The 22,399-nt window shown below is 49.3% G+C and overlaps 1 protein-coding gene across 24 annotated transcripts in view; it reads left to right on the top strand.

Moving 5' to 3' along the window:
• The window catches only part of LOC100118639 (tensin-1), a 149,511-nt gene that overhangs the window by 96,437 nt on the left and 30,675 nt on the right, over nucleotides 1-22,399 (top strand). For 9 of the 24 annotated variants that reach the window (XM_031932731.2, XM_031932730.2, XM_032600291.1 and 6 more), the window contains 3 exons: nucleotides 6,402-6,644; nucleotides 10,415-10,543; nucleotides 20,031-20,096. In XM_031932731.2, the coding sequence (XP_031788591.1) occupies nucleotides 6,402-6,644; nucleotides 10,415-10,543; nucleotides 20,031-20,096 (438 nt within the window). Of the gene's footprint in view, nucleotides 1-657; nucleotides 813-3,440; nucleotides 3,917-6,401; nucleotides 6,645-10,414; nucleotides 10,544-19,480; nucleotides 19,754-20,030; nucleotides 20,097-22,399 lie in introns of those variants that run through there. The other 15 variants (XM_032600296.1, XM_032600298.1, XM_032600294.1 and 12 more) reach the window with 12 other exon arrangements.

Genomic DNA, 22,399 nt, shown 5'->3' on the forward strand with positions numbered 1-22,399 from the left:
CTCGGCTATCAAACGCATTAAACCCTCCTCTCTCTCTCTCTCTCTCTCTCTCCGCGAGTCACCCTCTCGAATCTCTCTGTCTCTCTCTCCCGGCCGCATCGGCCTCAAAGACACATCGCATCCTTAATCTCGGCCACAGCGCACGATAATCTCATCCCCACCACGTGCATAGAATACCCCTCTCGACTGCAGACACACTCGAAAGACGACAAAAAGGAAGCCGGGATAAACAGAGAGAGAAAGAACGGACGTGCAGGCTCTCTCTCTCTCTCGACAACATATCTTCCGCCCCCACCTCGGCGGCACGCGGACAGAGAGAGAGAGAGAGAGAGAGAGAGAGAAGCCCGCACAGCATCTCTAACCTCTAGCGGCGCACTGCAGACACACTCGAGTGCGCGATCTCATTCGATCCGATCGAGATCGGAACCTACACACACACACATACAGGCGTGCGCGCGTGCACATGTACTCACAGCCTCCGGAAGAGCCATGTGCAGAGGAGGAAGAGAGTAAAAATGTGTGTATATACAGAGAGAAAGAGTATATAAGCGGGAGGAGAGAGCGTATAGGAGAGGGAGAGAGAGAGAGAGAGAGAGAGAGAGAGAGAGAGACGCCGCGCACAAAGCCGGTGTGTGTACGCGACCGGCCGAGCGAGCCGCAGTCGCGATACGTACGTGTACCCGCGAGTATACCGACGACGAGCCCGCCAGAGAGAGGAGAACGACTGCAAGTGTTGTGTTATTGTTTTCCTCGTGCTTGGCTTCGCTGCATTGTTGTTTTCATCGAGCGCTAGCTGGCTCAAAAAACGCTCTGTGATTATACGAATTACCGATTTTTCGGCCAATCTGCGCTCTGTGTGTGCGGAAGGATATATATAGAGTTTTCAATTTTTCTTTCCAAGTGTGTTATCAAAACGACATTTGCGCTAATATTAACAGTGCATAATTGTGTGTCGCGACGTATCGTCTTATGCAACGCGGTATCGCTTTGACATTCGTCTTTTCATTTCAGCGACGTTTTCTTCGTCGTCGTTGTGCAAATTTCTCAACGTAAACATGAGGCCATCGTGAATTTCGCGCTGGATTCCGGAGAGCTGTCTTTGGCAGAAAATTTCGGATTCGAAAACTCGCTAAAATATTTACCCGTCCCAAAAGTCGGCAGAAAGAACCGCTTGTCTTTTGTATCGGTCTTTATAACGACACCGCGATTAATTTATTATCTCGAGATATCTCCCCGAGCAGCGACATATAAATAAGGAGCTAATAAATCAGAAATAGATAATCATCGAGCGGTTGCAATAAAAAAAGAACTCCGCGCCTGTATCGCTCGAAACAAAACTCGGAGCAACAATTTTGAAAAAACCGTTCGCGAAAAAATTTCAGAGCGCTGCAATCTCTCACAACTGTGCTCGCTCTTCGCCGCCGAGCGCCGCGCGGTGATCGTAAAGCGAAACGAAAAAAAAATCGGCCGATCGTCATTGACCGAGAGCGAGCGGCGGTACAGGGTGTATATCGATTCCAATCGCGAATTTCCTCTCCTCTCTTCCTTATTTTCCAGCCAGCATCTCTCTCTCTCTCTCTCTCTCTTGCTCCCTCTTCGAAAGATCGCCGCCTCGAGATCTCACGCGGCGGCGGCGGCGGCGTTTTACGAGGCGAAATTATTATGCGCCCGGCAGTGCTTTTCTGCTCCCTTCGCCGGCTTCTCTCTCTCTCTCTCTCTCTCTCTTTCTCTCTCTCGGTCTCTCCTTTCTCCTCTCTCTCTCCCTCGTTTAATTAATCTACGCCCCGGGTCAGGCGTGCGAACGCTCCGGAATTCTTTCGCAGAAATATTGTAAAAGTGTCGCCTTCGCGTTTGGGAACTTATTACGCATGATTTGCAAAAAAGGCACGAGTCGGAATTTAAAAAAAACCGGCGATGGGTCTTTAACTCGAGGAGCGATAAAGAGACTTCTCGACACGTGCGCCGATCTCGAGTGGGGAATAATAATCTTTTATTTATCGACATCAGTCGTAATAAAAACGATAACGACGATCTGATTCGAGTCAATAACAGAGTACACGCGTAACAATGGAGAGAGATCGAGAAAAACGCTGTTTAATCCACAGTATGCTCGCGGAGGATTAATAGAAGAAGCGCTCGATACGAAACGCAAGCTACATACGTGCACTATATACCGATCTGCGCAGCAGCGTAGCGCGTTTATCTTAATAAACCGTGCCAGCGGAGCTGCTCCGCCCTCGACGGTCGACACAGAACAGCATTGGAAACACGTGTATATCCCGACACATACGCGAAAAGTCACGCGCGATACACACGCACACACACACACAGTCTCGCTTGGCTGCGCGATTACGTAAGCGGCTAAGCGCGAATGTAGTTATTCATAGAACTGATAGCGCCTCCGTTTTTTTCTCGGTATACACAAGCGAGAGCGGATGTGTATTATACACAGGCGTATGTATGTGTGGCGCCCGCGAAATTCAAGCTTCTGCATAGCCGCTATGCGATGATGACGACGATATATTCGGAACCAGTTGAGCACGTCGGTAGCGCGTGTATTAATCTGCGGGCTCCGCGCAGCGCTCGGAGGAATGAGGAACCGGTGCAGCGGCAGCAGCCGAGAATTATGTAAAGTGTATCGGTGCGCGGAGAGGATGATTTCGTTATGCTCCCTACCGTTACGACTCTCGCTCTAGGGGGGACATGATAAGCATCGTAGATATCTGCGCGCATGAAACGCTCGGGTCGTGCATTGTTGGAACGGATTTGCTTCGTGAATTATGCCGCTGTGATTAGTAAGAATCGCTACCAAAAATTCAGCGTCGCGTGAATTCTCGCGTCTCAACGACGCGTCAATGCGCGCGTTCGCTCTTGCCTCACCGAAGCCATCGCGGAGAAGAAGGCAATTAATAATTCCCCAAAAACTCACAGCTGCTTTTTTCCGTCTCGTGCAATACACACAACACACGTCCACGGTTGAGATGAATTACACATATCGTACGCGCGTAGCCGACCTCATCTTCGCGAGAGTAGTGTGTATACAGGGCAGATAAGGCTAATTGAGTTAATCTTCTTAGGAGGTAGAACGCCCGTCGACGTTTCGCAATCTGACCCGAAAAGGTGGCGCAGATAAGTGAGCGTTTTGCTGCGCTGTCTGTATAGTATTATACGTGTGTGTGCACACGACACGCGGAAATCTTTTTCGGGTTATAGCTTCCTTGTTTTTTGCTGACGGATGTTTTCGCGCGGATGATTTACGGACGTGCTCATCTGAAATTCAGATGAAGACGCGTGAATTACAAGCGTATAGGGAAAATGCCTGATACACACAGAATTAGCACAGCCAGCTCGATGCAAACGTCGTTGCGCAAGCTCGAAAAACTGCCAAAAAACAGCCCGATCCGCGTCGAAATTCACGATTCGCCTCTGTTTCTCTCTAGTGCATAACTCTCTCGGCGACGACGACGACGACAACGAACAACTGCATCGCTCGACGAACGTGTGAACCAAGTGTGCTAATCTCTCTCTCTCGCTTGCAATAAGTGACACTCGGCATTAGCGCGAGCGTCTACTCGCGGTGACCTTCAGCTCCTCCCGGCGTCATCGACTATTTATACGCCTGCGCGACAACGACTACGAAAAAAAAGCGATTAGTAAGAAGACGAAGAGAAGGAGGAGGAGCAGAAGAGACGCGCAGCGATAGCGCGAAACGAGTTTCGAGAGAGAGAGAGAGAGAGAGACACAGACACAGAGGCAGAGAAAGACAAAAGGGAATACGGCGCGTGACGCTCGCGAGTCACGGAGGGTTTGCTCTTTTAGCTCTGAATATAAGAGAGAGGATCGCTTTCGGGAGAGGCATGTCGCTGGGATGAGGACGAAGATCCCGAAGAGAGAACTGGATGACCTTTTTGACGAGGTAGGCCGAGCTGCGCGCGATGTGTACTCTTTCTCCTCGACGCTTTTTTTTCTCTTCCGACTCGATGCGGTACTGCGCGCGGAGCCGCAATGTTTGATTGTTTGACTCGAGCGCGCGGGAGGATGTGCGGGTGTTTGGTCTGCGGAATGGCCTTTTTCACGGGCTTTCGTCCGACGTGTGAGCTGAATAAATACGCGGGGGTTCTCGGATTAGCAAATAATTGTTTCTCTTAGGCATGCTTCCCCTTATTCGTGAAACTCGAAGTTTCGCAACCGTTCGCTCGATTTATTGATTATGTTTAACGGTATAAAAAGCGTCCCGTGAAAGGATCGCGTTACAGCGCGATCCGAATGTATACACATAAAGTCATGCAAAGCAAAGAGTCTAAAAGCAATTTTCCTTCATTTAAATAAATCGCCGATGTACTGTGAAATATTTCCACAGAACATTAACTCGCTTTATGGCCAACGCGCATAAAAATTAGTTAAAGAATGCGATCACGATGTTTTACCTGCGTGTATAATTACGTCTCTCTCTCTCTTTCTCTGTTACGCACTTATAGATCACATCGCATTAATAATAGATTTCCTCACTCACGCGCATTACGTATTAATCCAGATCACAGAATTAATTGCATTATTCATCAGCGTCCCCGCAGCAACTAGATCGCAGTTTTTGCATAATAGAGAAACAATAACAAATATATCCTCGAAAACACACCGCGACTAATCCGCGCGACCTCTGGCAAAAAGAAACCTCCTTCTCTCCCGCAATACAAGCCGACAAAACTGCACGGCACGACATTCCCATGTGCTACACACATACATATACCCGCGCGCGAATATAATATCCGCGGCGGCGGCGGCGGCGGGCTCGTGTGAAAGGAAATTGATGTCTCGTGTGCGGCAAGTCGTGAATCGCGGTTCGCGACATTAAAATCGAGCATCGATGATCGGGATCTCATACGGCGTGTGGCTCCTATATATATATATATATATATATATATATATATATATATATATATATATATATATATATATATACACCGTTTTAATTTCTCGTTTCTTCCCGTGTATGCCGTGAATCACACGCGGGCTTGCTGTGTCTAGGAGCTGAGCTTTTTTATGCCAGAGTCACATAGAGCGCGCAAACGTTGTAGGTATAAATTTTATTGCCGTGTGCCGCCGCTGTGACACGTATACCGCGCGCATGTGTGTTCGTAAGAAACTTCGAGGTGAGGAGATAAGCTATGCGCCGTCTTTTCCGAGCTGTACGAGTGAAAATATCGGCTTTGTTTGTACAGTCTGTCGTGTAAAGAGAGGCGAGGTGCGTTTTTCTTTTAATTAGCGAGGGGATAATTAGTATATAGGTGAATCGAATGGTAATTTATGCGCTTCTGGGACGAAAGTTCGGAAAATCAGCAATATGGCCTTCGCGATAAATCAGTAGTAACAGTTGCCGCGGACAACTGAGATGCATTGCTGCCAGTTACGAAAAATTAAAAACGTATACAAACGATAGTATCCACATATTTTAAAACAGAGTATAAAATCAGTGAGCGCGCCCGCGGCAGAACCGCGCGTGTGTTCGACATTTAGTTTAACCTGGCACAGTTAAAAATCGCATTAACATATACGAACGTTGCGCGGTTTCTATAAATATTGCTCGCGTGTACACGACGCTCGCGGCATTAGATTGCAAATTAGCTCTCGCCAACGTGACCAGAAAAAAAAGAACAATTCATACGACTGCGCTCGCTTTTGTGTTCGCAGCTACAGTATAATTCAGTGCAACAATTAACAGAAAAAACGATTAATAATCGCGCGTATAATATATAACCGGCCTCTCTCTATTCATCTCTCCGCCGGCACTTAGCCGCCACAATTTGAGCAAATCGCAGCGAAATTACGAGGTGCCCGAAAGAGAAAGAGGATAAGACTCTATACACGCAGCGTTTGACAGTATGGTAGCTCTCGTGCCAGCGCTAATTGTTATTACGGCGTTGCGTAAGCGCATCAATTACCCGAGAGAGAGAGAGAGAGAGAGAGAGAGAGAGAGAGAGCCAAGTCGGTGCGGTAGTAGTGCAGCGAGATTGCAGAGTCGTACACACGCGAGACTCTACGTCTTTATAATGGGACGCTGATGCAGCGTGCGGCGCGTAATGACGTCTCCTAATATTTACCCTTTAGCGCTCGCTCGAGACGAGCCTGGGAAAAGCGGGGCTTTTACTTAGTATACGGCTGATATTCGCGCTCGTCATGCGAGAAGTGAATTCATCGCTGAAAGCGACTACGGTTTAGGAAGATTGAGGGCTATTTATAGAGCCTATGCGTTTTGAATATAAGTGGCGCCCGACTGTGCTTTCGAAAGACTCGGCAGCGATATATACGCGAGGCTCATAGCACTTATTGTAATATATTCGTACAACAATAAGACGGCGGAATTCTATGCATGAATGGATAGTGAGACAATCGCGTGCTTGCAGGGCGCGAGGTTTCGTGACACTTCGCAGCAGATCCACAAACAATGGCAGGCGGACCCGGCCAGAGCCTTTCCGACGGTCGCCACGACCGTCGTCGCCGGCCAACAACAACAACAACAGCAGCAGCAACAGCAACAGACGCTGCAGCAACAGCAGACGGCCTCGATGACAGGTGACGCCGCTTCCTGCTCGCCGAACTCGACGCCGAGCCCCAGCCCGAGCCCGACCAATAGTCAGAGTGTCACGGTGAGTATCTCTTATGCGAGAGCTGTGTTATCTCTCTCTGTCTGCATGGTCGTATTGTTCCGCGGAGCTTTTTAGATCTATTCGCTCAATTCCGTTCGACGCTTATGAATTTTAATGAAGCCGCCACGCTCGACTGGCTATTCTGCATATAATTGATACACTTCATTGAAACGCTGCAGATACCCGTCCGCATTGTAACGAATACGTACCACTACGAATGCTCGCAAATCAAGGGGTATCAGCGCGGGGCGAAATCCCCAGGCGTTAAATTCAGAAAGCTGGAATCGACGACCCCCGGAAAAGGACCAACGTCCCGCTGTAAATCCACCGAGCTCCGCCGGTATTTTCAATTTAACGAGAGTTTAACGATAGCCGGCCCGCGCGAACCTTTGTTTTCTCTTATGTGTACACCCTCCGGTCGTCTGCAAAAGAACGAGAGGATTGAGAAATTGGAACGTGGAACGGGATTGGAGCGTCCGCCGTAAAGTCTGCAGCAGCATCAGTGACGTGATGCAACACTGCACCCCCGCGCGAGCTCAAGACCTTGGATCTAGGTCAGGGGGTTTGCTCTCTCCCCTTTAAGGTGCGCACGATTCCGCCGGGCGTCAGGCTATGCGCGCCACCGAATTTTAAAGGGTGCGACGCGTTGTTTTTCGATCGAGCGCGTTATAAGTACTCGTCGCTTATCTCTTTTCCCGCGCTTTTGCGCGCAGAGACGACTAGAGATCTGCCTTCCAAATCAGCCCATTTCGCGCTTACTTTAAGCCGAAAATCAGCGGCGGTAAATCTAAATAACCGTGGCAGCTGGCGTGAAAGTGACTTTCGGAGCATGACCGCGCGCACGCTCGGTCAGCGGGGAGGATTTCTGCTGGCCGAGGCGCATTTGAATTGGATGAGCTCGTGAAAATTTCCCGTCGCATCTCGTATTCCGATGAATCGGCGCGCTGCGTTTGATTTGCGCGCGCCGGGCACGGAAGACGTGGACGCGTAATTCGATATCTCAGTAAAAACGATACGCCTGATGGCGTCAGCTCGCGGATTTGCACGAGCGAATTCGAAAAATCGCGCAACACGTTTTTATCGCCGCATATTGGAATCCATTTCGGTTGAACGAGACGCGCAAAATAGTATACGCGCTTCTCCATCCATGACTGGCTCGCGTGCTCCGTCGGGCGTGCATTTGTGCAGCGAAAGCCAAACGATCGCGAATCGTTTCGCAACACTGCCACCGCGAGTCCTATGTGTGTGTGTGTACACAGCCCGGAGTTATTTACTCGCGGTGTGTGTTTACTCGGGCGTAGCGTCTCTCGTCGGTGCGCGGATTCAATGGGAATCCATCAGCGGCGAATCTATTGTTCGTACGCGAGTATTCCTGTCTTTTTAACAATCCCGTGAAAAATTAAAAGAGCCGCTAACTGGATACACGTGTGTCTCGTAACGGACGCCCACGAGGGCCGAAGCCGGGCGCGTGCCCCAGACAGATACCGCCCGTCGCAATGATGCCGCGGAGTAGCTGTGTGTGTGTCCGAGAGTAGGAGTAGGGGAGAGGGGATCTGTTGGCTGCTGACGTCGGGCACGCGACGCCTTATGCTTTCCCACGCTCGATTTTCTCTCTCTCTCTCTCTCTCTCTCTCTCTCTCTCTCTCTCTCTCTCTCTCTCGAGGTGGATTGCAAAAAGGTTTTTGTTTGACTTTTCGGAATAGCCCAGAGCTTTTGGCGCCTGATTTCATTAACATCTCCCGACTGTCAACAGAGCTTTTGACACGTTCTAAAAAAACTGTCTCGTTCGTCCGCGGCAACAATCAAAGCACTTTCGGAACGCTCGAAGGAACTCGTTAAATTTTACTGTACAGTCCGAGTGTTTGACGATCTTTTTAGAAATTTTCCGGCGTCGTTTTTAGATATTCACCGCGTCACGCAGAATACCCTTTAAAATTTATTCATCCGTCGTAAGCCCCACTCGGAAAAACCTGCGATCCGAAAACAATTAGCACCGCGAGCACCTCCCCCAGCTCGTCCTCAAAAAACACGAGCGGCGTCAAAAGACCGTCTCCCCCACACACACACAGCTATGTACACCGCACATGGAATTTTATAGCGCTGCCGGCGCGTGCCCCGCCAGACGCGTGTCTCTATTTCTGTCCTCCCCGCTCGCCGAGGAAAGAGCCGCCGGAAGAAGGGGGTAAAAATCGGAGGCGCGTCTGCATTTTCCGTCTAAATTTAAATCCCCGAGGCACGCACCGGTACACAGACTCGCGCTCGCGCTTATCGCCTGCTGGAGATTAGAATCCGGGGAGAAGCGGGCGTCAGTCCGCGCTCTTGTTAATGCACTCGAGGGGGGAGTCGCGAGTGCATTTTCGGCCCGTTTGTGAGCAGATGATTGATTCCCGCGTTGAGAGAAGCTTGTTTGTTTGAATTTTCTTCTAGACACGCTTGTTCGGGCGAATCGCTTACAAGTTGATTAAGCGTGCGTAGTTTGTTTCGTGGAGAAAACGCGCGCGGCGCCGTAACCGGATGTGCGCGAGGGACGACGCGTTGGTAAGAGGCATTAAACAGCACACTTAGAGCGTGATCGATTATAATTATCGGAGGCGATCGATCGCCATTAAGTGCGCGGGCTGTCACTCCGCGCGGGGCGAAATGATTTGGAACGAGATCGAGTCGCCATTGTTTTTCCTTTGTGATAGAGCAGTTCGCTTCCGGACTATAGCTCGAGCTTATTTGTCCAAACCCACGACGTAATTTACTTCACTGCTTCGCGGCGTGTAAATATCGCGAATTCAACGTTTACTCGCGATTCGTTCGCTCATCAGCGGCTGTGCTAATTAGATTCTCCGCCATTCCATATTCCTAAGAATTCGCATCGCTTCACATTATTTCACACCTACAAATACATTCCCATCGCATCGAACGAGCGAATCAAGGATCGTCCGAGACAGCTCTGAAAGATAAATGCAGAGGGAAAAAATAGTCACGAGCATTTATATAGGAAGAGAGAGAAGCGTCGTTTTGCAAATTAGCCAATCGCGGCCAATCAAGTCGCTCTAGCGCCGATCGAGGATCAAGGCCGCACACTTTTCCGCGATCGAGTTCGGATACACCCTCGCCGTTACATTACACGTAATGAAAAACTGCTCGTGCCGTCGACGATGCCTCCGTGTTTTCAGCGGTAGCCGTCGTCCGCTGGAAACACAATAATTCGATCCCCCACGCGTCCATCTCTCTTTAAAAAAAGAGCCTTATCTATCAATTGCGGCGTTTAACCCAGATAAAAATCCAGCAGCACGCAAAAAGTAGCCACTCCTCTCCGCGCGCTATTTCCACTGTGTATCCGTACACGTAACAAAAAGATCCGGCGGCTTTTCATAATAATCGCGCGGAAGATTAGCCGCAGTGTGTCAGGCCGCGCGCGAGTGAAGACGTTCTCGCTCTCTCTGTCTTTCTCCTCGCGCTTGAGCGCGTTAAAACGGCAAAAAAAGGAGCATCGAAAGGAGAGGACGAGAACGCGCGCGGGTCGTCGCGAGCGCATGCGCGGACCCCTGGATATTCTCTCGCGCGCTCCGCTACGTGCTGCACATCCTCGCGTGCCGCGCGAGAGTTGTCCGTCGGCCGCTGCTGCGTTTGGTTCTCACTCTCTCTCGCTCTTTCTTTCGCTCGTGGCTTTGACGCAAGATGCCAAGCATTAGCCCGGTAACCCCCGGGGGTCACCGCCGCGCGAGTGTGTGACACTGCAATTGTTGTAGTTATCTTTGTTATTGTGCTTCTGGAAGTGGGGTTTTATGTACGCCGACCATTGGCCAGGTGTCGAGGGAGGACATCGCAGGGGCAGGATGTTGCAGACGGTGGCGAACGGGTACCAGAACGGCGGGAACCACGACTACTACGCGATCTACAACTCGGTGAGTGTGTTGCGTTGCGTTGCGTTGCTGGTTCCCAGAAGGGATCGATGAAATTGAAAGATTTCGCCGGGGCGATGATGAATTAATTTTATAAAAAATTTCAAAGAGGAACCGTAGATTAATTGGGAGAGATTGTGGTTTCGTGGCGTGCAATATGCAGCGGACGCGTCGGCGCTGAAATTTTATTGGAATATCAAAGTCAAAGCGAGTTTACGCCGCTAAAAATAAACGCGGCGTATATTACACCGAGAGAGAGAGAGAGAGAGAGTCTCTCGCCGAAAAACAATATTTATAAAGCTAAAAGCTCGACTCGTCGAACCTGAATCCTAACTAATTTCGGCGGGCACTTCCAAGGATACAGCGAGCATACAAATTGATTCCGAGAGAGAAGAAAGAGTCGCGAACGCGTATGAATTGATATTTGCATTTTATGGATTCGCGACATTTCGCGCGTCGACGTGCTGAGAAAAAAACATCAAGAGACGTGCGCGATTTCGAAAATACCAGCCGCGAAGTTGTGCATTGGAAAAATTTGATCGATTCGAAACTTCAAACAATCGGCTCCGGATGACGATAAATATTCATGGAATACCGCACGCGTGTGTATAAGTATACGAAACAAAGTCTCGGAAAAGCGACACTGCTAATAGCCCTCCGCTGTACAATAATAAACGCGCGCGCTATCGTTATCAGCTCGCGAGGTGTGTTGCCGCTGCCATCGTGGCGTCAATCGGGCTCAATGACTGGAAAACGAGGCGCGCTGCGTAATTTTCCCGCCTCTACGAGCGAGCACACTCGCGTTTATAAACTCGAAATAACCATAAGCGCGCGCGGTATATACCGAGAAATTGCTGTTGATTCGAGATTTTGAAATGCGCATAGCGGCCTAGTTTGAATTTGAATATGTAATAATCGGGAAGCCGTTGATTCGATTGCAGCTCCGAGCGATGGAATAATTATCTCGCGAAAGGACGCGAAAATAATCCCCCCGCGAATTCCACGGCACACGCTCGGCTTTTCCCTCGCGAATCCAAACAAGCGCGTTATTTCCGTAGCGCGCGCGCAGTTGTACGTACACGCACTCTCAACTCATAGGCATCGAACTTGCGCTATATATCGCGTGTGTATATGCCCAGCCGAGAGAGCGAATACCAGAGCCGGCCGCCGCCTTGCGTCACTGGCTATTCTCGTTTGCATTTTTATCGGCGCACAGCACGACAAAGATGACTGCTGCAAAGGCTCAGCTCCGATGCTCCTTTTTTCGGGTGTCGCGCAGCTTGTGTCGTCGTTTTGTTGTTGCGGCAGACTTCTTCTTCCTCTCGCTTTTTTGCTCTTTCCTTCTCTCGGCGGCAGCTCCGATGTGAGGAATGGGATTTTTCGGAGCCGAGGACGCGGGCTTTGTGCGAACGGGGATAACGATTTTCTTAATTGAGATGTATTTTTTGTTGTTGTTTGTCCAGGCGAGTGGTTTGATTAATCGATGTTGGCGAGAAGGAAACATTTTAATAGATTAGAGGGATGTTCGCAGTATCTTATTAGATTTTGGGGAAAAAAGCATTTACGCCACTTGCATCACTCGGCGTAAAAGCGGCTCGAACAAGTGTTATGGAATCGATATTCTCGGAAGCCGCCGAGATTATACGTTTTTCAAAAGGAGACACGCTTCGATTAGCATATGAATCCCCGCGATTCATTTCGGGAATCATCAGCAGCCTGGATTATAGCCGATAAATAATCATTTTTTCATCCGAGCATTTCAACAATCACCTTAAGCATCTTCGAGCCTCGTGAAAACCTCCGTTGTATGGTCTCCGCGAGTTCTGCAGAGAGAGAGAAGTCTCAGCGGGAGAAGAAACTGACCAACAACAACAGTAGTCTCTTTCTCTCCTGCCTATATACCGCACACAAAGCTCGAGCAAACCGTTCGTTCTCGCGAGCTTTCCGCCGTAGTCGCGCAAAAAAACTCGCCGAGAGCGGAAGCTACGACCGCCTAGAGAGACGCACTCTCTATGAAAGGACAAAGACACTCGATGTATCGTGTGTATACAGTAGCACCAGCCGCTGTCTTGGGGAACTTCCCGAGACTTTTTCGCGAAAACGTGCAAATGTATGCAAATGGAATAGATAAGTGGTCCCTCGTTTTTTTTACGACGAGGCATCTAGTCGTCGAGAGGTGCCGATCCGCGTGCTGCGGGCGCTCTTTTTTTTCTTCTCCCCGCACGTACGGCGGCTGATTTATCGGCTTTCCTGAAAGTTCGGAGTTTTATTGCCGCGAATTTTTATGCGCAACGCTCTTGATGTTCCCCCGGCGAAAACAAGCTATTAATAGGGACTAATGCGCGCTATCCCACACCGTCGCCTATACTCTGAAAAGGAAAAAAAGAGAAACTCGCGCATCGATCCCCCGGAATTTCGGGGGCATACTAGCTCCCTCGCAAAAATACACGCGCACAACAAGCCAACGATCCCCGCTACTGTATTCGGCGCGCGTACGCGGCTCGGGAACTCGTTTCTCAGAATCCTCTCTCTCCGCGAGGGACAAAAAAGAGGGAGAGAAACCGGAAGGCATAATTTCATACCGAGGTAATTAACAACTCCCCCACTCCTGCGGAGATACCGCGCGCACTTTTTCTTTTCGACCGATTAGAAAATGGACACTCGATACCCACACACGCGCGCGCGCATATAAATATAGGCCGACGAGCCATCTGGAGCACCCAACCCTGTTTTTCTGCGTGCGTATAGGCGCGTGCTTATCGGGCGAAACGAGTTATGTCAAAGTGCGTAACGATGTAGCTGGCGCTTCGCTGATCCATTTTTTTTTTTTTTTTGTTTTTGTTTGTTTTTCTGGTGAAGAAAAATAAAGTAAAATCCTAGATCTCTCGGCTGGGATCTCTAATTAGCCTAGCCGCTGAATATTCGCCGGAATTAACAATCTCGATTAGAATATTCCACAGATACAGCGAGCGAGATAGTCCAGAGGCCAAAATTGCCCGGGCCGGGCTTGTACCCCATCGAGATCAAAATTAAGATAACATCGCGCTTTCAATTATAAACCTCAATTTTGCAAAGCCAACACGCCCCCTTGACTTTCTCCCGTGTCGTGCACGCGGTCCATCCTACCGTGAAAACAATCCTCCTCTCGTGTACACACAAGACGCTGCAGCAGAGACAATAACCTACGGCGCGATTTAACGAGTTAACGTAACGTGACGTTGGAATAAGCGTAGCAGGATAGTGTATGCAGGAAGCTTGTATCGGCGCGTTGTAGCGACACTTCGCGTCACACGCTGCTCCCGTTCGCATTATATTATATATTCTCGGCTCTTATAATCGCGTGTCGTCGCGGCTCTTTAAAAAGGTTGTCGCTCCCTTGGGAGGCGCGAGAGATATCGATCGAGCCTCTCATATTTACGCGGTGTGTACTTGATTTATGAGTTTCGTCGGCTCGACGAAACTTTACTGCAGCAGTTGCCCGGCCGATATAAATTAAAGTCTGCGAGGAAGAGTAAGACGCAACCGTGTGTAGCACCCGGATGGATCACGCAAGGGCGTACGTTATATAAATTTCGAGCTCTCATCCCGTCGTTCGTATATCCCGCGCGCGAATTTCGAGTGCGCTATGCCTATAAAACTTTTATAATCCTCTCGTCCCAGTTTTTATATTTTTTAATCTCTCGTTTTTTCTCCACTGCAGCTGTAAAATTATTTCAAAACAATTTTTAATCGCACTGTGTAAACAACCAGGACAGATGGAGTGGAAGTCCGCATAATTCAGCGACGTCAACACGGGCACAATAAAGGCAAACAAACGAGTGTCAATTCCCCGGCAATACTAAAGCCGTCAGAGCTAGCGAACTAGAGCCCATAGATTCGCCCTCTCAACTCAGTCGGCGGTTGCAATCCGCGCAGCGGCTCCTTTTTTCGCCTGTCTCGCGGGCTTTATCTATCGCCTCTGAAACTCTCCCGTTGGCATCGGCCGCAGAGAGTGCGGAAACACGGTGAACGAGAGCGCCGGATTCCGCGCATCGATTGCAATCAGCTGTGGCGGCCCGGACACACGCTCTGTGCGCTAGTTTTCGAAGATTCGGCGCGAAAAAAAAGGGATCGAGAGAGTAGTCGTGAATTTACGGCTGATGTACGAGATTGGTTCTTTTTTTGTTCTAGAGCTGGGTATCGGATTAGTCGACTCGGTCATAATCGCGTACCGTTACACACACCGCGGAACAGAGCGTAGAGAGACCGACGACCTTCGCCTTTCCGTCTGGTCGTCAGCGATTTCTCTCGAAATTCACGGCTAACGGCTAATTGACGCTGCGAAACTCGAGACACGCGATGTGTGCGCGCGCGGCTAATTATCCGCGTGTCTTGCACCTCTGCTGTCGGACGAGCGGATTGAGCGATGCCAAGATTTTTCCTCGACGACTTGCAGCGAGGTGGCGATGGGAATGTCGCGCACGTGGCGTATCGCGATTTACACGTCCAGGAGTACGTATAAGCGGGTAATTCGATACACTTACGTGCGCGCGAGAAAGAGAGAAAAGCGACGTGATTTTATTAAATTGATAATCAGCGCCCGCAGGGGCACTTTGCGTAACACACCTTTGAGTATACCTTGTTAAGAATTTCATCTGCCCGATGGTGTACGTGTACCGGAGTGAAAAAAAGACGCTTTGCTTCTTAGGTTCCCGCTTAGAAGGACTTAGCGCGAAGCGTCTGACTCACGATCAGCGCATTCAAACGAAATTCCGAGAAGGCGAATTCTTCAAAATCATCCCGTATTATAGTACGAGCTCTTGTAATCGCGGGTAATTCGAACACACAGCGCGTATTATTCCACGATTACAAATCATCGCGTGGCGCGCGACTGTCAAACCCACTTCCCGGTTAACCCTTTCGGACAGGCCTTTAACAACCCCTTTGCGAGCGCACGCGCGTGAAAAGAGCCTCTTTCCCACACGCTCTCGCGGATCTATAATCTTCCAATCGATATGACCGAGAGATGCCTCGGGCTCTCAGCTTTCGCGGCTCGAAATTGACGTGTCGACGCGGCGGCGGGAAAGTCTCGCGATGCTAAGTGGACGTGCGCGGAATTGCGGGCGCACGCGTTCATTTTTAGGGAATCGAGCTGCGGAGCTCTATACACACAACTCGTTCGATTTGTATGTGCGGAGAGTGCGCTTTCTCGCGCCTGCGTTCGGACAACTGATGAGTTTCTTTTTTAGGCTCTACTCTCTCGCGCTGCGAATCGAGATGTCGCGTGTGGGTATGCTGTAGGAATTTTCGTGGGCAGCGTATATTCGCGCGCGTGAGCTGCTTTGGAACGATTCTTTTTTCGAGATTCGATTCCCTTTCGGTTTGGTGATCCGGAGAGAAGTACCGTTTTTTTTTTCTTTTCGATGACTCCGATGGAGTAAGTCTAAAATTACACAGCCGCTCGACCCTGTCGCATAGAGCTCGTTATGTAAAACAAGCGTGCGAAGCGGACTAAATCTCTCGCTAAGTACCTTCGCCAACACACGCTCGACTCTCCTAAGCACACACTGCAGCGAGTCCGAGTCAAGGCCGCGACCCTTGCGAAGAATAGAGCCTCTCTTTCTCACACACACGCACATAAAAGCTGTATGCGTGGCATATACCACTACGCTTTATTATCCCGCTGCTGCTGAATGCAATCGCGTCATTTCCGTTTAATAATCGTTACACACGACGGCATTCATTCCTATTTTTTCCCTCGTTCTTCTCTACTCTTCTCTATATCAAATCGCGTGCAGTCTCCTTGTCGCACGTAACGACGCGGGCTCTCCATTTTTAATACGGAATCTCGGGCGATAAAACCCCAGTCCGAAAATTCGCCCGGTTTTACGAGCCAATCCCGGACGCGGATAAAGACCTTGTCGTAACGATAATCGAACTCGCGCGGCGTGTGTACTTTTCATTCGGCCCAACGATCGGCGCTTAACGACCGGCTGTTATACTTTTACGCGAAGAAAAAAGGAGCGGCGCTGAGGAGAACAGGATTAAGGACTGTATACATCCGAGAGGATAATTTATTAACTGTTTTACGGAGGCGAACAATAAAAATGAGCAATAAAGTCCCGAGCATTCTCAATTAGCATAGAGGCGGAGAAAGATTCCCTCTTATCTTGGGATTTTCGCTTTTAAAAGCCACCGCTACGACGCGCGCATACGAAGCGGGAGGACCATTAAGGCGGCTTGGTTACTGCACTGACGTGTATCACGTTGCACAAAGGAGCGAGGATTTTTACGTGAAAATACGCGCTTCTGGGTATGTCGCGTGGGAGGGGTTTGTTTTCTTGCAAATTACGGACTTTTTTGGCGCTCCTTCTGGAACTATAAGGAGAGACTCTTCGCCGTCGTTCTGAACATGTCCTCTATGCGAGGACTGAAAAGATTACGTAATGGCTCGGGATATGTTTGAAGAATCACTTCAGGTGACGTCAACCTTTCTTCTCAATCGGGTTGTATTGTGCTCGTTTAGGGTTTCTGTTTTGCTGGAAATATCCGTGCGTTGTAAGTATCCGAACACACTGCAGTATGGGAAAGCACCGAGGAATTAGTTATGTTGGTAGCGATAAGCCATATGGTGGCAGTAAATAAAACAGTTTTGGACCGCTAGGTGGCGCACTGGCACTTTCTCGTTCTCATTATCACTATATCTACGCGCAAACCGTACCTATAACGGTCCTCTTGTTGGTCCAGTCACTTGAGCCGCCTATACTATAACTGCATCTTATACAGAATATATAATTTGATGTATAATTTTATTACCAGCTCTGATAGATTAATTTAGTCAGTCGACGATTGATCGTAGTATAAGTACCAAAGATAAACTTTACGTTGTCGTGAATAAAATAACAAACACGTAATTAATATTCACACGCACATTTTACCGACAATTTGCAACAACTCCGTCAACCAACTCCGCGTATCGATTGGTGCGCGGGTCTCGCGCGGTACAATAACATTATCAACTCCCATAATGAATTTAAATGCCGCCCCCGCTTTATTAACTCGGCGCAGCGCAGCGAGCGCGACGACGCGCTTAACCGAGTTTCGCCTGATTGGACTGCAGTTTTCGCAGTTTAGAAATTCAATAAACTCGACTCCCGCTCTCGAGAGAGCTAACGAAATTATCCCAACTCCCCTTAAAAAAATACACCCACCCCCGCAGTAGTCGTTCTCAGCCCGTAAAACTCTTCTGAAAAATTCACTTCCCCCGGTCTTCGCGGAGCTATTTGGTTAATTTGCAATCCCGTCGTATCATGTACGTAACATAACCGCCCGCTTCTCCCTCCTGGCAACCGCGCGCAAAACTTTCCTCCGTAGAATTTAATATATCCGAGAGAGCGTGCATAGTTTATAAATTTTTTCTCTTTGTTTTAAATTTTTTAAATCTCACCGGATGATTAAAAAAAGTTTCTCCTTGCAGAAATTCGCACTCGGAGCCAAGCGTTAGAGGCTGCTCGCAAAAAAGGCCAAAAACCCCGAAGCCAATCTCTCAGCGCTTGGCAGAGCCGCGCGAGAGAGGGCAAAGAGCAAAAGACTCGCGCCGCGACGGCGCACAGCATCCTGCGTCGGCGTGTATAGATATGTACGTTATATATCGGCTTCTAGCGTCAGGGCGGCTCCCGCAGTCCTTTGGCCCAATTGTCCCGGGTCGCGCGCTCTCCGGCAAACATTCTCTCTATCTCGTATGTATCGTCGTTTATTCGCCGCGCGAGTGTGTTTGTGCTTTTTGTGTTGGAGCAAATGACGAGAGGCGACTGCGCGGGAGGCATTAGACGTGCGCCGCCGCTATGCGGTTTTTGCGGATTACTCGCGGGAGGGGTTAGGGTGAGCTCTGGGCACGTGTGCGCCGAGTCTCGGTTTTTCCGGAACGGAGGCTTGCGGATATGTCGGGAAAGCCCGGATTAACCTCGAAGTTCGACGCTCCGGGCTGGAAAATGGGAGGAAAAGTGGCTACTGTGTGTGCCGGATGATCATGATGATGACGGTTCTGCGGAGACTGCGGGTTTTGCTAGAGCGGATTTGCGCTTTAAGTAGAAACAGATGTGTACCACGAGACGGGAGTCGTGTACGTTTAATAATAGCGTTTCCCTAAGCTCGAATACGGATAAACTGGAAAACTTGAATTTAAATTTAAAAGTACACGCGTTTCTCGCAAGCTTTTACGCAATCCAGTCGACACAAAAAAATCCGCTCGAGCCAGAAAAATCCAGCAAATCTCGCGCACGCTAAGCCGCGTTTCCAGAGCGAGAATACACATACGTATAGGCAGCTATTTTTTGCGCATAGCGTCGAGTGGCGCAGAGATCGCTCCGCAGCTCTTGTAAATAAATGCTCGACTACGTGCCGGCGAAAGTGCCGCTCGCGCGCACGTCACTGATGTGTACCCAGAGCGTCGACTGCATACAGTGTACACGTGTGCCGACGCTATGCATCAAGGATCAATCGCTGATTTATCCAGGGCCCGGATGAATTTAAGCGCGACGAGATTGATGACGTACAAGCGTGTGTGCGCGCGGGAGATTGATTTTTCGGTTGTAAAAGCTTTGTTGAATATTGATGAAATTCCGCGCGTGCAGTGAAATATCGTTCGCTGCTCACGCGCCGCTCCGGTGCGAATAATAAATTTCCGAGGATTTTACCTCGATTCGAAAACGTAATGCTGTACAAATACGCCACTCGAGCCGTTGATCTCCCGATGTGTGTACACCCACACACGCTCATCTCCTCTCGACGAGCGAAAAAGAGATCTTGAGTGGGCACTCGAGCGCCTTAACTCGGTGAAAAGCTTCGTGAATCCCGGCGCTTTAGGGGTCCACTCGGGCGTTTTTTTTTCTCTCGAGCCACTTTGACACGAGTACCTGATGCTCCTCCCGCAAAAACCGACGTGATCGTTCCACAGAGAGCGAGCTTCCCGTCGCACAAAGGATAAAAATCGGCGGAAAGAAGGATGGAGTAGGCGAGCCGGTATTAGGGAGGAGGAAAAAGACGGAGATGACGAACATCAACGCTCGGCCTTATCGCTACCATCCCGGTGACATACGTCGGGACGTCCTCGGCGACTTTGAGAATGGAAACGTCGTTGGCTCGAATAACGCCGGCATATCCATACAGGAGGACACGGAGACGCTGCTGCACAGGATCGCCTTTACCGTCTGGCACACGGCGCTGCACATCGAGGTGTGCGAGCGCGCGGAATCAATAGCTTCGCACACGCCTTTTTTCATTCTTCCTTTTATCCTCTCTCTCTTTCTGGCGTTATGTTGCGCGATAGGAAAAAGCGGCGCTGATTCCATAACCCGCTTTTATCGATTCTTCGCCGCTCGTAGCATTGAATATTCCTCTGTTTTATCTCGGGATTTTCTTGTTTTTTTCGTTCTTCGCCTTGTTATTATGCGTATGTGTGTGGACGGCTGAGGCACTTTTAATAAATGGAGCTTTCTCGTTTTTGTTGCAGCACAATGGCAGCTACGAGCCACAGCCAAAGAACACCAATACGCTTGCGAGGAACAAACAGCAGCAGGTGAATTTTACGATACAATAAAATATGACACGCCGGGTTTATTTCTTTGCGCGCGGCTTGCGACACGATGCCGTTCTCGTACACACTTTATTTTTCTTCTCCTGCCGGTAATGACGTCAGCGACGATGTATTTTGATGATCCTCGAACTCGAGCATAACGGCACTTGCCAGTGCTGCTCGACTTAGGTCGGTAATAACTTCCTTCTTTTGCTCGACTTTATCTTGAAATGTTCATTGAGTAAATTAAAAAAGCCCTCGCGTTGTGTAGCATCAGATGAATCTGAATTACAGTGTATACTCGACGTCGACTCGACGATAACTGAAAGTCACGATTACATCAAAAGGGTCACGGTCGACGAGAGCTACGCAGCATTTTTCGCCAAAGAGCCGCAAATTGAAATTATCGTCCTCGTCGGCGTACCCCGTTTCGCAGCGCAGAGTGCAGATCAAAAGGGAAAAAAAATTCAAGCCGTAAAAACCAAATTAAAATCGCCATCGTGGCGCGGCATTTCTGAAAAGCTCGCGCTCGGAGTGCATCAAAAATACCGCGTGCTCGCAACAATGCCAGCAATGCGCGCGGGCTGGAGAGAAAACCGAGCGCGCACGTACGATATTAACAATTGAAACGCCAGCGCGCGCAATTTACGACGTCGTACTGCACCCTCGTGGAGAGAAGAAAGAAAGCTCTCTCTCTCTGCGCCGAATGTTTACGTCTTTTTTACAAGCCGGTGCCCTTTGCTTCCTCTCATTCGGTGCTCTGCTCTTCTGCCGCAGCTTTCTCGTAAATCAATGAACTCGGACAGTGGCTCGTCGTGTGTTCCGATCCCAATGAGAAATTAGCCGCGCGCAATTACCGACGATTAGCGGTCATTGACATCAGCAGCGCGGATTATTATTTTCGCAGCCGTGAAAGCAACTGCGCCTAGAGCCGCGCGTTTGATCGGTGTGACGAATTTGCTCGACGGTGAGGCCATACGTATATGTGTGGGTATATTCGACGTACGTATACGCTGCTGGAGAGCGAAAGCGAGAGTGGATACACTTGATTCGCTTTCATTGTTTTCCGACGCGAGACTGCCGGATGCGGTGCGTTTGGATGTTATTTTTGAGGGCAGGTGCAGCGCAGAGACTTGTACAGCCGGATTTGTTGCCTTTTACCTGCTCTATTTTTGTTTTATGCTTGATGGTATAGAACTGATTCTTTATTGCACCAAGAAGAACTTTCAAGAGAAACCTTTACTGAGTGATTTCTAATTCTTATTTCAAAAACTGAATTTGTATTACGATAGATGGTCCAGATTCACGCTCGATCTCTACAAATAGTAAAGCATTTATTATCGTCTCAAGATTCCTGGTCTCTTAAAATCAAAATCACCGCGATACATCAGAATAAAGCACTTTTTTACCGGACTCTCACCCCACCGCTTAAACTCTCCTAAGTCTTTGACTAGCGACGATAGGTGGCGCGTAGTCGCTTTCCTATTTCCCTCATTGATTTCTGCGAGTCCAGTGCATATATAGCGGCGTGTGTTACGTATTCCATATCTGCCTTATATCATGTTTGGCTTGCTTGGGCCGTTCGTCCTATAACTGCTAATCTGCCTGAGGCGAGAAAAAAAGCAGTTTTATCACGTCTATTCAAACATAGACCTTAGCGCGGTCATGCGTCTATATAATCCGAATCAAATAAAGAGCACTCACGGAACATGAAAGCTCGCGGCTCGACTTGCGAAACAACCTTAACTCCGCGGAATTTCTCCCCGTACACCTATATACATATATATAACCCACATCTCGGCGAACAATAATGCGCGCACTGCAGTCGGTAGCTGGAGCGCGCGCGAAATTTCAATTTCCTCTCCTACTTCCCTCTCTCGCGCTCGACAACTCGCATCGACTTTATTCGTCATAGGCGATTACTCGCGAGCTCTCTCGCGCGCGCGCGTATACGTCGTAGGCTGCAAATTGAAAATTTAACGACAAAAAAGCTCTTCGAAAATAGCTCTCCACTCGTAAATCCCCATTTACTCCTCTCGCGTTATACTCCACCCCTTGTAAAGCCTCGACGAGGCATTTATTCATACAGCACGCAGATTTCAGGGTGTCGTTCGCGGAATATCGGTATGGTCGGGAGCTCGCTTGAGTTACGACGCGTTCGCGAGAGAGAGTGAGAGGGAGAACCGAACCGCGCGTCCGAATGCAATCAGTCCGTCGGATGATCGTCGTAAAGCTCGCGGTCGGGGAACGTAAATTGCCTTACACTGTGTTACACGCTGCGGGTATATAGCAGCGCGCGAGGGTAT

Source organism: Nasonia vitripennis, chromosome 5 (assembly GCF_009193385.2).
Source record: "Nasonia vitripennis strain AsymCx chromosome 5, Nvit_psr_1.1, whole genome shotgun sequence".
NCBI classification, from domain to species: domain Eukaryota; kingdom Metazoa; phylum Arthropoda; class Insecta; order Hymenoptera; family Pteromalidae; genus Nasonia; species Nasonia vitripennis.